The following is a 14,759-nucleotide window of genomic DNA, read 5'->3' on the forward strand; positions in this document are numbered from 1 at the left end:
GAAAAAAATAAAAATAATTATATTAATTTTATAATATTTTAAATGACTTCACAGTTGAGGTGCATTTTGAAAGAGTGTTATGGGATAACAAGTCAATTAGTTTAGTTGAATCTGAATCACCAACTCAAATTATCTAAATTAAAATTAATAATAGATTCTTATAAATTAATATTAATCTCAGCTCACTTTTAATATGCATGCATGCATGAAGACTTGGATTTGAGTCGAAGCTCGTCCTTGGTTTACTTAACGGCATTAATTCCCTCAAAAGTCGTGATCATCAACGTACGGTGGATTAAATTGTCCTTGAAATTTAGATGGACGATCGACCTTTCAACACTGCCTTCCCCGGGCATAGCCTCCTCCTACATCGCCACTTTCTAACTGCGTTCCCTCGAGGATTAGATTGCACGTCGGGCTCACAATATTCCACACACCCAAACGTGAAACGTAGGGATAGGAAATGAGGCAGAGCTTCTTTTCAAAAGAAGAGAGAGGGGGCAGATGATATGGACGCGTCGGGCAGGAGGGTTTTATTGATTGGGAGGAGAGGATTCAGCTTCGTCTACAAGCTTGCGTCACAGGCTGAAACGTAAGAGATGGGAAATGAGAGATGGACCGGGGGAGGTCATACTGGAAGGGAGGGAGGGAGGGAGAAAAGAAGAGGAGCGAGGGTGAGGAGGTCGTTGGCATAGTTGAATGGATGGACAGATGTGGCGACAAAAAGAGCCGGAAAAGTAGTGCCCGGCATCAGGCGTATCCGGGGAAGGGTCTACTCCCCACCAACTTTCGCTCTCTCTCATGCGATTCCCCGAGCTTCAGTGCGTGGTGTTCCTGTGACTACTGTGAGAGAGAGAGAGAGAGAGAGAGAGAGAGAGAGAGGTCCGAGGCACGTTAGGTCAGAAATTGGATCGATTCTTTCCACGTCTCTCAAGCACATATAAACCCGGCAAAAGCTTAGGCAGCATAACCTGCACAAGTAAAATGCTGGGCGTAAGTAATGATTCACAGCCTTGCGTCGGTGGTGGTCGCCAGCAGCATTAATTAGTGGTTGAAGTGGAGGCTTATCTTCGCACCTTTCTGACATTTGCGAAGTTGCCCGCAACTGTGGTAGTCAGCACAGCATGCTTTATCAGAGAAGTATACTGACATCGGCAGGAGAATTGGATTCCTCGAGGTAAAAGAACTATAAATGCACTGGAAAATGACCTTTTATCTTCCTGACCGTAAGCAGCACGATTCGGTGTGCGGTCTGGAAGATTACCGTAAGAAGAGAGAGGAAGATGGAAGGAAGAAAGGTAAAGGATACGAGAAACGGAATTACAACGAAACCTTGTTTCAGTTCGATAATATTTTCTGTATCGAACTCATGGGTGAATTTTCGGAAAAGCTTCTCTTCTTTGGATTTTTATTGAGAGGTATTCCTTTTTCAGAGTTGCTAAATATTTTTCTTTATCATAATCACTGTAAATTTGAGTTTTTTTTTTTTTTTTGGATCAATGGAGTAAATTGATCCATAAGATAATTTTATTTATTCTACGGATCGGTCCATAAGATCAAATCGTTCTAATCCCCATGTATATATTACACCTTTAGTTATAGTATTTTTGGTGTAAGTGAGACAAATGAACTCAAAACTCAATAAAAATTAATTCATCTTTAAAGATTAAATTATTTATTTATTTATAAATAATAATAATTAAATAGGAAGATTTTTATATCATTTATAATATTTTCGAATAAGTGTATAATATTTTTAAATCTCCATCAAAATATTATAGATGTATTCAAAAATATTATAATTACTTTAGTTGTCTTATCAAGAGATGTTTTAACAATTAGAATAAATGCAGACACCATTTACGTTCTTGTTCTAACAAAGGGAACCACAAAAGAGTTTGCAATTAGGAGTCGTCCAATTTGTTGCCCTCATAAAGCCATGAGTCGTCGTACTTCCAATCAGTAAAAATAGAAAATGAGAAATTTCGTGAGTTCGGCATGAGGCCACCATAGTAAGAAGAAGCAAACACGTAGTCCAATGGAATCAGTAGCGTAGAGTTCGATTTGTGTTGGGTTAGCACTATTAAGTCACACTCGAGAGGAAGTGTCAAAAATATAATTAAATACATAAAGTCTAATGTTTTAAGATAAAAGTAAAATAATTAATAACAAAGTCGACATCGTTTTACAAGTACTTCAACTCTTTTTTTTTTTTAAATGATATGAACTTATTTGTTACGAAATTCGGATTACTTATTATATTTTTACACAGAAGTGATCAGTCTCATGTTCGACTCTACGTATGTGGTCATATACCGTAAGTAAGATAATCATATATGTTATTTAAGGTAACGAAAACTCATGACAAATTTCATCAATCACTCTTTGACCTTATAAAATTCAAATCAACCTCCCGTTTTCTATCGATCCAAGAAAATCAAGCCAGGCTCAACAAAGTCGAAATTAGGTTTAATACAAGATCTGAAACATAGTAACAATAGATTTAATAGTGAATCTATTTTTGTAAAATAAAACCTAGTATACAAAGAAGAAGAAGCACTTTATTTACGCAAAACTTAGGTCAACCAAAGATTCCACGGGATATCATGGCAGGGTATCTATCATATGAAGAAGACGAAATAAGATGTTGTGGGTTGACGTCTGATCCTTATAAATGTTTGCACCAGACATCATTACTGTTTTCACTATGATTGCATTACACAGTGCCTGAACTAGAATGAAAATAGCAGTCGATCACCAGGGGGAATTCAAGTGCCAAAAATGGGAAATGAAATATCCCCTTCTTTTTTTATTATATTTTTCATACACAGAAAGGCAGGGATCTATTTGCCGGCTGCTTTCATCTCCAGGATGATATCATGTTCTTTAATTTTTAACATAAGAAACTGACTCGTTCTGTGTTGAACAAACCGTGAAGCCTAATAATATTCTTATTTTAAGTTCATCACAGAAAGCAGAACACTCCCCTTTCTTACTCAGCATCCTTTAGATAGCAAGAGCAATTACCGATCAGCAAGCAAATGGATGCACCCACAAAAATATTGATGCTGGATGCCACCTTCTTAGAAGAAAAGGAGGGGGGTAAAAAGAAAATGAAAAAGCAGCATCTAACAAAATCATGACTGATATCCTTCCCATGGTGAGTCTGTACATAAATGGGTATATACGCCTGGCTTCTCCACGAATATGAAGCAGTATAACATTTATGGTGGTCTCTAACCTTGAAAGAATGTTGAATGTTTTTGTAAATATGATGCAATCTTGGTGGTGCTGCCCCGTCCTCGAGCAGCCGCTATGATATGAAAATTGATTTGCATTCAAGAACGCACCCGCAAGCAAACGTCCCATGCAAAGTGCTTTCCTGAACATATATCAATCAGAAGGAAAAGTACAGAGAACTAAATAGGAATAAGCTGATGGACCAAGCGCATGATATATATATAATTAACTGACAGAAGTAAGTCAACTAATACAACAAACATCAAGAAAAAAAAAATATTGTGCCAATGAATTTTAAGCAGAATACACACACCGTAAACAGTTGTCTTGTACAAGTCACCAGCAAACAAATTTCAGCAATGTCAAAAGAGACGATGTTGGGTTTCAGTAAACTTAATCTTCAGGGAAAGCCAAAAGAAGCTACACATATTTTCTCAACATTTTCCAAATTTGCTGTTACATTTTCTTTTTTAAAAGATAACACATGGCTTGATAAATGAATTTGTAATTTAGAAGATCAAAATTGTACCTGGCTGGAATTATGTGCCTTAATCATAGTCCATTATCAAGCCTATACAACACGGGCAGCAGGGTCAGTAGGCCTGGTGTCACCTGGCCTCCTAAACGAGCAACTTACACCAATTAATAAAGTAACGTTTTAATCCAAGTATTTAATTTTTTTTCATTCAGATTATCATACTTATTCCAGACATTTGCAGCTAGGGCACTAAAAGTGACTAAACAAATTCATAACATCACCCAACTTGTATCTTTCCTTCGATGTATGCTTCAATATTGCTTCCTTTTCAATACAATTAAATCTCCTTCCCTCGTGTAAATCTCTGATATGGATCACCGGGTCTGTATACGTCCTCGCCAATTGCTTGTCTGCTTTATCAGTGTAGGCGATGCCAAGGGTAGCTTAGTGGCATGATCCATGATAGGACATGCATTACACCACTCTCTACTAGTGACAAACATGGTTGAATGTCCCAGCATGTAAACTTCGATCTATGGACAGGAAAATTTTATACCATATAAATATCAGTATACAGTTCTACACAGAGGGATCCATGTTCAATAGGATTGCAAAAATATGTACATTTCTACACAAACAAGTCTATGATTAATAAGGTAAATACCAATGTAAAAGCCAGAACTATCCAAGACGACGTACCTTGTGAAAGCTGCATGTTCTATGTTAAGCGAATAATAGCATCAAGGTTTCTTGACACTTGCCACCCTTTAGGGTAAACAAGATCTTTAGCTTCTAAATGGAGGTGCCAATTCATGATTCTCGGGCAATCATTTGGTAAGCCTTCCATTTGACTTTCATCCTCTACTATCTGCTCTATGAATGTGGTCTCCTGCAAACAAATGACATTTTACATAGTTAATGATGCTAATAAAGAACTCAAAATCTGCACTCTTTCACCAAAAAATAATAATAATAATAAAGCAAACTGAATTCAGATCTGTTTTTACGAAAGAAAGATGCTGATGCTTAACTTTTTCCCTTTGATTGATGTTTTCCATTAGTAAATATTTATAATTGTTTTCAATTGTTTAAAAATCGAGTCAAACTTATAGGAAAAAACGGTGGAGATACTCCTGATGCAGTATAAACAGAAAAAGAACCATAAAGCTCCTTGGATCCACTTGGTGGTATTTGAGCAAGGATAAAGAAATTATATTGTCTCCAGCACAAGAAAATTAAAACTCATGTTTAAATTAATATCATGCACAATACTGTTGATTATTGAAAATTGCCGAATTCGGGATAGGATTCATTTACGAATGTATTGCCCATGGTCTCTGTACCACATGGCAAGAGAAACACTTGTCTTATTCGAGCACTTGCTAAACATCATCCCATACAAAGTGACAACCATCCTCCGTGGATAAAAAATAGTTGATAACTAAACTCCAAAGTGATGGAACAATTCCCCTTGGCTCAAACACTTTAGATGAAACACAAAGTTATATTATTGCATCAAACATATTTCTATAAGGACGAGCCAACCTATACCATATTATGGCTTTTTCTTGGTCAGATTCTCTGAAAACCAATGTTTTGAATACCGTACTGTATCGCCTAATACGGACAGTATGTACCGGTCCACCAGCAGACCGGCACGTGGACCACCCGCTATCGGGCGATACGGGGCTATACCGGCCAGTAATCGGTCGATTTCGATCGTTACCGAATCGTAACAATGTTCCAACGTTCAATTTGACTGTTGGAAGCCTCCTCAAGGGTTTTTTAACCCTTTCCTCCCCCCTATTTCAATCCATTTCATTCTCATACTCTCTCAAACTTATTTTTTCTCACATTCTCTCTTTTATTCTCACATTTTCACTCCTAAACTCAATAAAGCAACGAATTATGGATTGAATCAAATCATGGAACTCGATGAGATACTGGTCAAGTTTATGCATTGAAGGGGGAAGGGAAGCCAGTGGATGATTTTGAGCAGATGCAACAGAGCTTACATAACGTAAACATAGAATGACGCTCATCGTATTCACAGCCATCGTATTATGGAGAATCTTACGGCAAACAGCAGTAAGGTGATAGTTGGTCATACTTCTCCGAGCAACGATATGATACGAAGTAGCATATTAGTAGCGAAAGTAGAAGTTCTGATATTCACCAATACATGCCTCAGGAGCCACCTTTGATACATGTGATTCACGATGATCAACCTATGACCATCATCACATTGATGCACCAATGGCATACAGTGTATCAATACACTATCTCGTGAGATCAATTTCAGGACTTGATCCTACAAACATATCATATTGATATACAAAGACATAGGATCAAGGATCCCGATCCACCACCCGTGGAGGCCCGTCGTTCATTTTGGTGGTAGAATCAGGTATATTTACATATGTGATTACTTAATTCATTTGAATCTTAAAGTTGAAGTTATATACAAAATAATATAACAATTTAAATAATTTTTCTATAGATAATTTAATATTAACGGAAGGATAATCCGCAATGAACTGAAATTGTAAACCTTGCACAAGGTTACTCCTCAAAAATCGAAAAAGATATGTGACACTATTCTTACCTAATTTACATTAGTTTTGCTAAAACTATACTAAATATATATTTATTTATAATTTAAAAAACCCTATCCTAACTTCTTTTTTTTTTCTATTTTTTAGAAATTTTCGAAGGGTTTTATGCCTATTTTAGACGTATCGCTCGATATGGCATATCGTACCATACCGAGCAAAGTTCGGTACACCAATACGGTACGGAATTTAGAACCTTGCTGAAAAGTATTATGACTCAAACTAATATGTACATCGGCTTACATCAAAAGGAAACGGAGCAATTTCACAAAGATTTCATCTATCATTATTATTATTATGACTAAATGCTAATAAGATTAAAAGTGAAAAGTTTCATGACTAAAACAATAATATACATCCGATCACAACTTAAACCATGTTCAGTTAAACTAAGTATGCCATGGTACCACTACACCAACAGTTTTCTTTGCTGAAGTTATAACCAAAGAAAGACATACTTAAGAGGCTTTTATGTAACAGCGTGATAGTGATACATAAATGCATAAAGCAACTTTCGAGTGACAAATATAAAAAAAAGGTAAATGAGAGTATAAAATATGATTGTGTTATTTTCTTATGCCCTGTTTTGAATCAATACATCTACCGATAATGTTGAAGTTGAGCGCTGTCTAATGAAATCAGATGATCCAGATCAGTACCATTTCAGTAGTTCTGACATAGAAATCAACTTGGCCAATCATCTATTTGATACAAGCTGCCATTATCTTGAATACATGCCATAGAGCTAACTCAAACTGGAACCTAATAGATAACTAATTGACAATAATGATAATAATGATATAAATATTTAGATAAGTGAGTTCCTATAGAGTTCCAGGGAATAAAACAACTTTAAAGGGCAGTTGAAATTTAAATCATCTCAAAACATTCCCCACTCCTTATTTGACCATGCCATATAGAATATATGGCCTCTATATTTTGTGGTAGCCATCGAAAATTTTAGTTCAAAGTCACCTAAATGTTGGTGCCATCCTGTAAGGCAAAGGTGAAGAAAGGAACACAAACACTTTAAGACAATACAATAACTTTAAGGCATTTCCAGGTCGAATATTAATTCCTGGTGCATCAGAACAGAAAATGAACTTTGAACTCTGAAACAAAATATAATTCTTTATTTTGCATTCCATACTTCCAAAAGGGATGACATCACTAACACCAATCAGCTACCTTTTCCAGATTGCATCTGATCATATTTACAAATATTGAACAAAAAAAGCCCCAAGTAAATAGAAACACGGTTAAGAAAACATATCCGAGAGAATGAAACTTAGAACTTATTCAGCCATGTTGTCTCATGAATATGGTTGATCGAGATAAAGTTCAAAGACATCAACCTTGACTGCAAGGTGAAAAAACACTTGAGATTGAAACTTGAAAAAAAATGTTCCCTTCTTCTAGTGGAATGATAATGTTTCAAATAGAAAACCTTTCAACTGAAGAATACAGAGTCAGAGACAAAAGAACATGAGACACAGTTTCGTTGCCATTTAACAATGACATATAACCTGGTCATATCAAAATGAATACCAGAAGAAAGGACATGCATGCTCTTGCTCTCAATCTTATGCAGAAGATGGTGGTGCAAATAGACCAGTCCAGGCTGATACAGGTACATTAACTGATTCTTAACAAATTCATATTATACTATTTACTAAATTAAACTCAAGTTTGTCACTACTGCTCTAAAAACATTATAGTCTGCAGTTTTTTTAGCAGACTAGACCTAAAAGGAAAAAGGCATACCTGAAAACCTTCTTTCACCGTGTCTAGTTGCCTAATGGCATCTGAGTTTGGACGATGCCATCTCTTGTGGTCCCAAAGTATGGTGCTATTGAATGCAAATCCAGACATATCAACATGAAATCTCCTAAGTCTCTTGCTTTTCTCATTAGTGTGCCATCCAATTACTTGGCTTCCATTGCAAACTGGACCTTCTAGTATCGCCTTATTTTTGCCTTGAGAAAGCATTGCAACAGGCCAAACACCAAATCTCCTAAAAATACAAAAACCTCAGTACTGTAACATTAAATTGATAACTTTGTCTGTTCAATGGAAAGAAAAAATTTTGAGTTTATCATGTACCAGAAGTACCTATTCAGCATCATGAGACAAGATAGAAAATGTGTGATCAAACCCACAGAACCCCACAAGAACTGACCCTTCTGATACATGGGTCTTCCTGCTGAGAACTTGCACAAATGCAGGTTCAATTAGGTTTGACTCCATAAATCTCTAAATAATGAGGTTCAAGACCCAGAAACAACATGGTTTATCAAGGAAAACTTGAACGCTAGCAGGCTAGTTTAGATATGAATCAGGCTAATTTGCTGACATAGTGGATATGTGGAGAATATTCCAACTCCAGAGCTCTCTAGTGGTCACCATGAGTGAGAAATTACTAAAATTGAAAATTATAATTACATGGAAAGAGGACTATAGGAATAAACAAGCAAATATTGAAATAAATAAAAATGGAAGTGATTGTTCTTTCATATATTTGATAATTTGTAAACTAGTTAAGATCAAAGAAGATAAAAATGGGAATGAAGAAAGACACTGATCCAGTCTGCTTTAGCATCCATTAAGGGTTATGGGAAGCTCTATCTACATATCATGATGCAGAATCATCTACGGGTAAAATAAATAAGACCAAGCAAATTGAACAATTTTAAAATACAAGTATACCTCAAACTTGATATATGCTTCAATTTGAATATATATATCATTGTCTGGACAAACAATGCAGATATTTTGCTTGTGAATGAAATACTTGGGTAAATATAAAACGGTACTATGGTTTAAGGAAGAATTTAGGATGCAATGCATCTTGTTTCTATTAATTTCAAGTTTCAACATATTCCAAATGACAAATACATACTTTTGGTCAAACTTGAACATGAATTTATGCGAAATAAACAGGATTCTAGAGAACACAGAAAGGTAAAAAACTAAGCAACAAAAACTGCCAAAGATGTATACAAATATAACATAAACAAAGTTCAAATTGGGCCACATATTGGATTCTTCAATCTCACACATGAAGAGAACAAAGAGAAAAGAAAGTTGGGAAGATAAAACTTATTGGAAAAGACAGAAAAGAAGCCTTTGTTGTTGGTGTATAGCTGTAGCAGTTCTGCTGCACTGCTGCAACCAGAAAAAAGTAGGAAAACAAAAAACAAAAAAATTAAAATATGCCAGCCATGGAGGAAAAAGTGTGAAAAAAAATTGAAAATGCATTGGCAATTCTAGATGAATTAATATAATAAGCCAATTAAAGACTAGAACTTCAAAAATAAAAATAACATAATCCATATTATGCTATAAATATTTCGAATTACTCATCATATCCATATGAAATGGATGGCACAAATGGTATGCTACAAAGCAATTGGATCCAGAACTACCCTGCTCTGAGGGTCCCACCTTGGACAAGTGCCTTTCAGTTGAATTTCATGATTGTTATGTTATTTTTGGATGTATTTTCATCCATGTACTTCGATGTTACTTACGGTCAACTTTAAAATTATATTTTAATTTGTATGCTTATATACTAGTATTTCTGTTATTAATAAGGTTAGAAGACTCTTAAATCAATTAGGAGCCACATTTACAGACATAGATGTATCTTTATATATTATTTTGTAGGATTCTGATATTAAGAAAAAAAATTCTATTATAAGTTGTCTTAGAGGTCATGTTTTAGACTGTTCTACATTATTGCAATAAATTATATTAGATTAATAGTAACTTCTCTCTTTTCACCACACTGATGATGTCTTGGATAGATGGTATACCACACTGATTATATTAGATTATAGTGGACAGAACTACCACACTGATGATGAGATGATGTGAAGGATAGATGGTAGTACTGGAGTTGCAGTTTAGGTTAGACCACAACTTGCACTGGTTACCATTAGCAATGGGAACAGAAAGGATTTCTGAATCATAGAATAAATCCTATGCTGCTTAACAAAGGAATGGTCTCAATGTTTAGTAAGTGATGATCAACCTATAAAAGCAACAATAACAACAAAATCAGAAAGTCATAACCATTTGATACATGAATCTTGTGCTGCTATTAAGATCTATCAAATGCTATGTTTAGTTAATTTAAGAGTATTTAAATCTTTATTTAAAGTTTTGTTTAAGGGCTTTTTAGATCTTCCTCTACCTCTCGCCTCTTCTAACTATCATCGTCTATAGATATCCTAAGCACATGTTCATATTATCTTAAACAATTCTTCCTCATTTTATCTTCTATCAAAATGATATCAAATTGTTCAAGAATGAGAACATTTCTTTTCATATATTTCTTAGCAACTCCATACATCCACCTCAACAAACATTACTAATCATGGCTTAGGAAAGCTAAGGCTTGCATCGACAATCTGGCAGATTAAAAGTCTCCAATAGAGACAAGCTTTGCACAATGTAGAATTCTTGTGTTAGCCTTAACTAGATATTCCCACAGGCAAATGCAGTACAAAATGTAGGCAGACTAAGCAGTTACCTAAACACCTTGTCACACAAGCAAAGAAGATTTATCTGCTCTCATTCAGATCCAAGGATTAATCGTACATAGAACAAAATATACACAAACAAAGACAACAAAAAAGCAGCAACAGAGACATATTAAAGTTGCACATCAGTCACATTGTATGGAGGACAAGATTCCTAGACAACACTAGTTGCCCAATCAACAATCCCAGTTGGCCAAACATCTCTTTTAGTACATCAAAATGCTCGGGTAAGTAGAATTTGTTATAAATCTTATAGGTTCTGTTAATAATCAGCTAGGTTCTTCCATTAAACAAAATAAGTCAGCTAGTTATAAATCCAATCATTCAAACATCCTAAGCTAATAGACAAACAACATAGGTTGATGCGAGACATAGTAGGTTTAACCAATTTCATTTTGGTTAGTTGATTATTGTAACTAAGTTCAGTCTGAAAACCTTATGGGTTTAACCAAGATTCAATTAAATCCATTTCATGTTGATTTAATATTCTTGAATCGGATTAGTCGAGATACAAGGATCGATTTGAAATTATGCTTTGAAGATTATATTATATCATAGAATTACATTTTCAAATCATAACCAATTGGTATCCTGATCATATTTATTATATTAACTGATCATAAAACCTATAGTTGTTCTTAATTTTAGATGTGTTCGAGTACATGAGATCAAGATCTAATGTTTGGATGTGTATCATGATTAAACCATTCCAATTAAATCAACTTAATCAAATCTTGGCAAGTAGAGCTGTTCTGATTCGCTAGAATTGAAACATTGATCATGAATCTTGTTTCTTCTAGACTCTTATTTTTAGCATGAATCTGATCTGAATTATCTCCATCTTTTTCAAACACATAATTTCTTATTATTGGATCTCAAATAGGTTCGCATTGATATGTTGGTATTGTGAGAGGTCTTAAATTGAAAAGAATACCATTGAATGAAACCTAAGCCACACCAAAATATGGAGCCACCAATAAATTGAGTTTCACATGCCACCTACTAAGCACAATTTATTCAGATATCTTTTTAACATTTATTTGGTATGAAATGGTCAAATTATCCTGCATGATGAATGTATACCTTTTCTTTGTTATCTATAAATGTTTATTTGAATGTACACGTGAATGAATAAATCAAAGAATGATGACAAACAGAAGGTGTGATAGTGATGCATGAAGATATTTATTTACCCATAAAGGGCAAGCAAGCTAGTATCGGTAGGATAATTACTTTCAGAAATTAGCATACCAACAAACTCGAGGGTAGATGATTCCTCATTAGCTGTTGGAAGGAAGATATATTCACTCCATCGGCTGCTAGAAATATGAGAGGATTTTCCACTATTAGCGATTAAGAGAATAAAGATTCCATCCCTAGGAGTATAGCCTCTCCATCCGCTGAGTACATCCATCAAGAATCTGACTTATACATTACTGTTGAATGCTGATGTTGTACATTGATGTTATAGTACGATGAGTGTGTGCATGTCCATAATTGTTGAATGTACTTACATCGCTATTCATCATGCATCATGTCATATTATTTCCTAATGCTTCTAGGTGATGCATAACATCTGATGACATATTTTGATCATATTGTTATATTGGGCTAGTGATTTTACTTATTTGCTATATATTGGGTTAGTAATTTTACTCGAATCACATTCATTCATTCAAACGTGTTCTTTCCACCTTCATTCTCAAAAAAAATTTCCAAATCTTAATATTTCCACCAAACTAAAAACTTTAAAACTATGTTTCAAAACCATGTCTAACCTAGAGTTGACACACTTGTGCAACTACTTTAGTCATAAACAATAAATTGCTAAACTGGATATGCTTGTTTATTGTTCTTCAAGAACGTTAGCATCCTACTGTGGTTAGGTTCATAAATTACCTTTTAAAATATTATTTATCTCTATCTGCTACTTTGCCTTGGAATTTTTTCAGCGCTGATTCCAACATTTTATGAAATCTAACAACTTACTGTGCTTAGGTTCATAAATTACCTTTTAAAATATTATTTATCTCTATCTGCTACTTTGCCTTGGAATTTTTTCAGCACTGATTCCAACATTTTATGAAATCTAACAACTTACTGTGCTTAGGTTCATAAATTACCTTTTAAAATATTATTTATCTCTATCTGCTACTTTGCCTTGGAATTTTTTCAGCGCTGATTCCAACATTTTATGAAATCTAACAACTTGCTGTGGTTAGGTTCATAAATTACCTTTTAAAATATTATTTATCTCTATCTGCTACCTTGCCTTGGAATTTTTTCAGCACTGATTCTAACATTTTATGAAATCTAACAACTTTGACAATGGTCATCACCGACAACAGGTGGCTAATAGTGTCCTAAATTATTTAGCATTTTTTTTGGCTTTCCCTTGATTTTCCCTGGACTCTGTTGAACTATAGTCACAAGACAATGGGGTTGCAGTGACCTAAAATCCACGAACCGCAACCAAGCATATCACCAACGCATCAAAGATAAAGCTTGATGTAGCCATCTATGGTATTTATATATCACCAGTTAACATCTTTGTTCACTTTAGTGGTTGATCCTTGTTCGATGCCATTTGTTCAAAAACTACAGACAATGTTGCTTCCATTTATTGGGGAATTTGTTCTCGATTTCTACTCTTGAGCCTACACCAGTACCAATCAATCTAAAACGTACTGTCCCAACCTAATACTGACAAGGACATAAAAGTAAGGCATTCTTAAATCAAGAACCTGAACTGAAAAGAAAAGGCACTGACCTACAATGTAGAATCTTCACTGAATCGAAAAGCAGGACACTAAATACACTCCATTTAGTACCTGATCTCTCTCAATCGCTCGAACAACTCGAGTGAGTAGATGTTGTCGTCGTCGCCAAAGTACACGATCCCATCCAGACGATGCCGCTCGATGTGCTCGAGCGCGGTGTTCCGCTGGAGGACGCCTCTGTCCTTGATGTTAGTCGAGTTCTTCTTGCAAACGAGATGCCTGTACATGGCGCCGGTGCCCATGAGAATCTCCGCCGTCTCCATAGAGGCAGAGTTCATCTCCACCACGATCCAGAGGAGGGGCGGCGGCACGAGCCGCAGCGTCTGGCCCAGCCGGGTCAAGTAGTAGCTCTGGAAGGCGCGGTTGTACGTGGGGGTCACGACGATCAGCAGCTTCCTCTTGGGCGTGGGCTCCGGGTGATCATTCGGCGGGGGCTCCGCTTCCGAGTGCCGGTTGCCGTCGTCGGATCGCACGAGCTCGATCTCGCTGGGTCCAGAGCGGACGACCGCGGCGAGATCACGGCGCGGAAGGTTGTTGCTACTGATAATGGAAGCGGAGGAGGAATCGAAGAAGTGGTGGGGCCGCAAGCCAAAGTCATCGAGCTCGACGAACGGGTAAAGTCCGAACAGGAAGCCGAGGAGGAAGAAGACGAACAAGCGAAAGAGGTTCCTCTTCCACGGATGGTGGCGCTGCGGCGGCGGCGCCGGCAGCTTGCCACGGGAGGACTTCCGGAGGAATCCGCCGGCGAAGATCCGGCGCACCGCGAGGAAAGAGTAGGAAGGAGAAGACGAAGAAGAGGAGGAGGAGGAAGAAGAAGCGAGGGGGTGATGGCGGCCGGTGTTACGATAAGGGAGGGCGTGAGTGTGTAAGGATCGATCGTCGTCGATGTTGTTGGCCGCCGTGAGAGTTCGACGGACGGACGCCATCTCTCAGAAGCATCAAGGAAGCAAAGACAGGCAATCGATCGATTGAATCAAGAAAGGAAAGAAAGGGTCAGAGTCAGGGGGGAAGTTTAGCTTCTCCTAATAAGGAAAGTAAAGGAGTAGGCGGGGAAGGATAATGGAGTTGGGAAGAAGGGGACGAGAAGTGGGTCGGCCATGATTCC

General features: G+C 36.5%; 1 protein-coding gene across 5 annotated transcripts; it reads right to left on the reverse strand.

Annotated features, from left to right (window-relative positions):
• Positions 1-2,773: 2,773 nt before the first annotated feature.
• On the reverse strand, positions 2,774-14,759 carry LOC135584751 (probable beta-1,4-xylosyltransferase IRX9H). Of its 5 annotated transcripts, XR_010495397.1 has the most exons (6): positions 13,706-14,754; positions 8,095-8,344; positions 4,418-4,607; positions 4,005-4,251; positions 3,770-3,860; positions 2,774-3,382 (listed from the first exon to the last, which is right to left on the reverse strand). XR_010495397.1 is itself a non-coding variant. In XM_065145001.1 (4 exons), exons 1-3 carry the CDS (start codon positions 14,578-14,580, stop codon positions 4,437-4,439), a joined length of 1,296 nt encoding a protein of 431 aa, XP_065001073.1. In that variant the 5' UTR covers positions 14,581-14,759; the 3' UTR covers positions 2,774-3,382; positions 4,418-4,436. The 5 variants fall into 5 exon arrangements, 2 of the variants coding, with proteins under 2 accessions (XP_065001073.1, XP_065001072.1); XR_010495395.1 differs by having other exon boundaries at positions 3,770-4,251; XR_010495396.1 differs by lacking the exon at positions 2,774-3,382 and having other exon boundaries at positions 3,640-3,860.

This window comes from Musa acuminata, chromosome BXJ3-4 (genome assembly GCF_036884655.1).
Source record: "Musa acuminata AAA Group cultivar baxijiao chromosome BXJ3-4, Cavendish_Baxijiao_AAA, whole genome shotgun sequence".
Classification (NCBI taxonomy): Eukaryota; Viridiplantae; Streptophyta; class Magnoliopsida; order Zingiberales; family Musaceae; genus Musa; species Musa acuminata.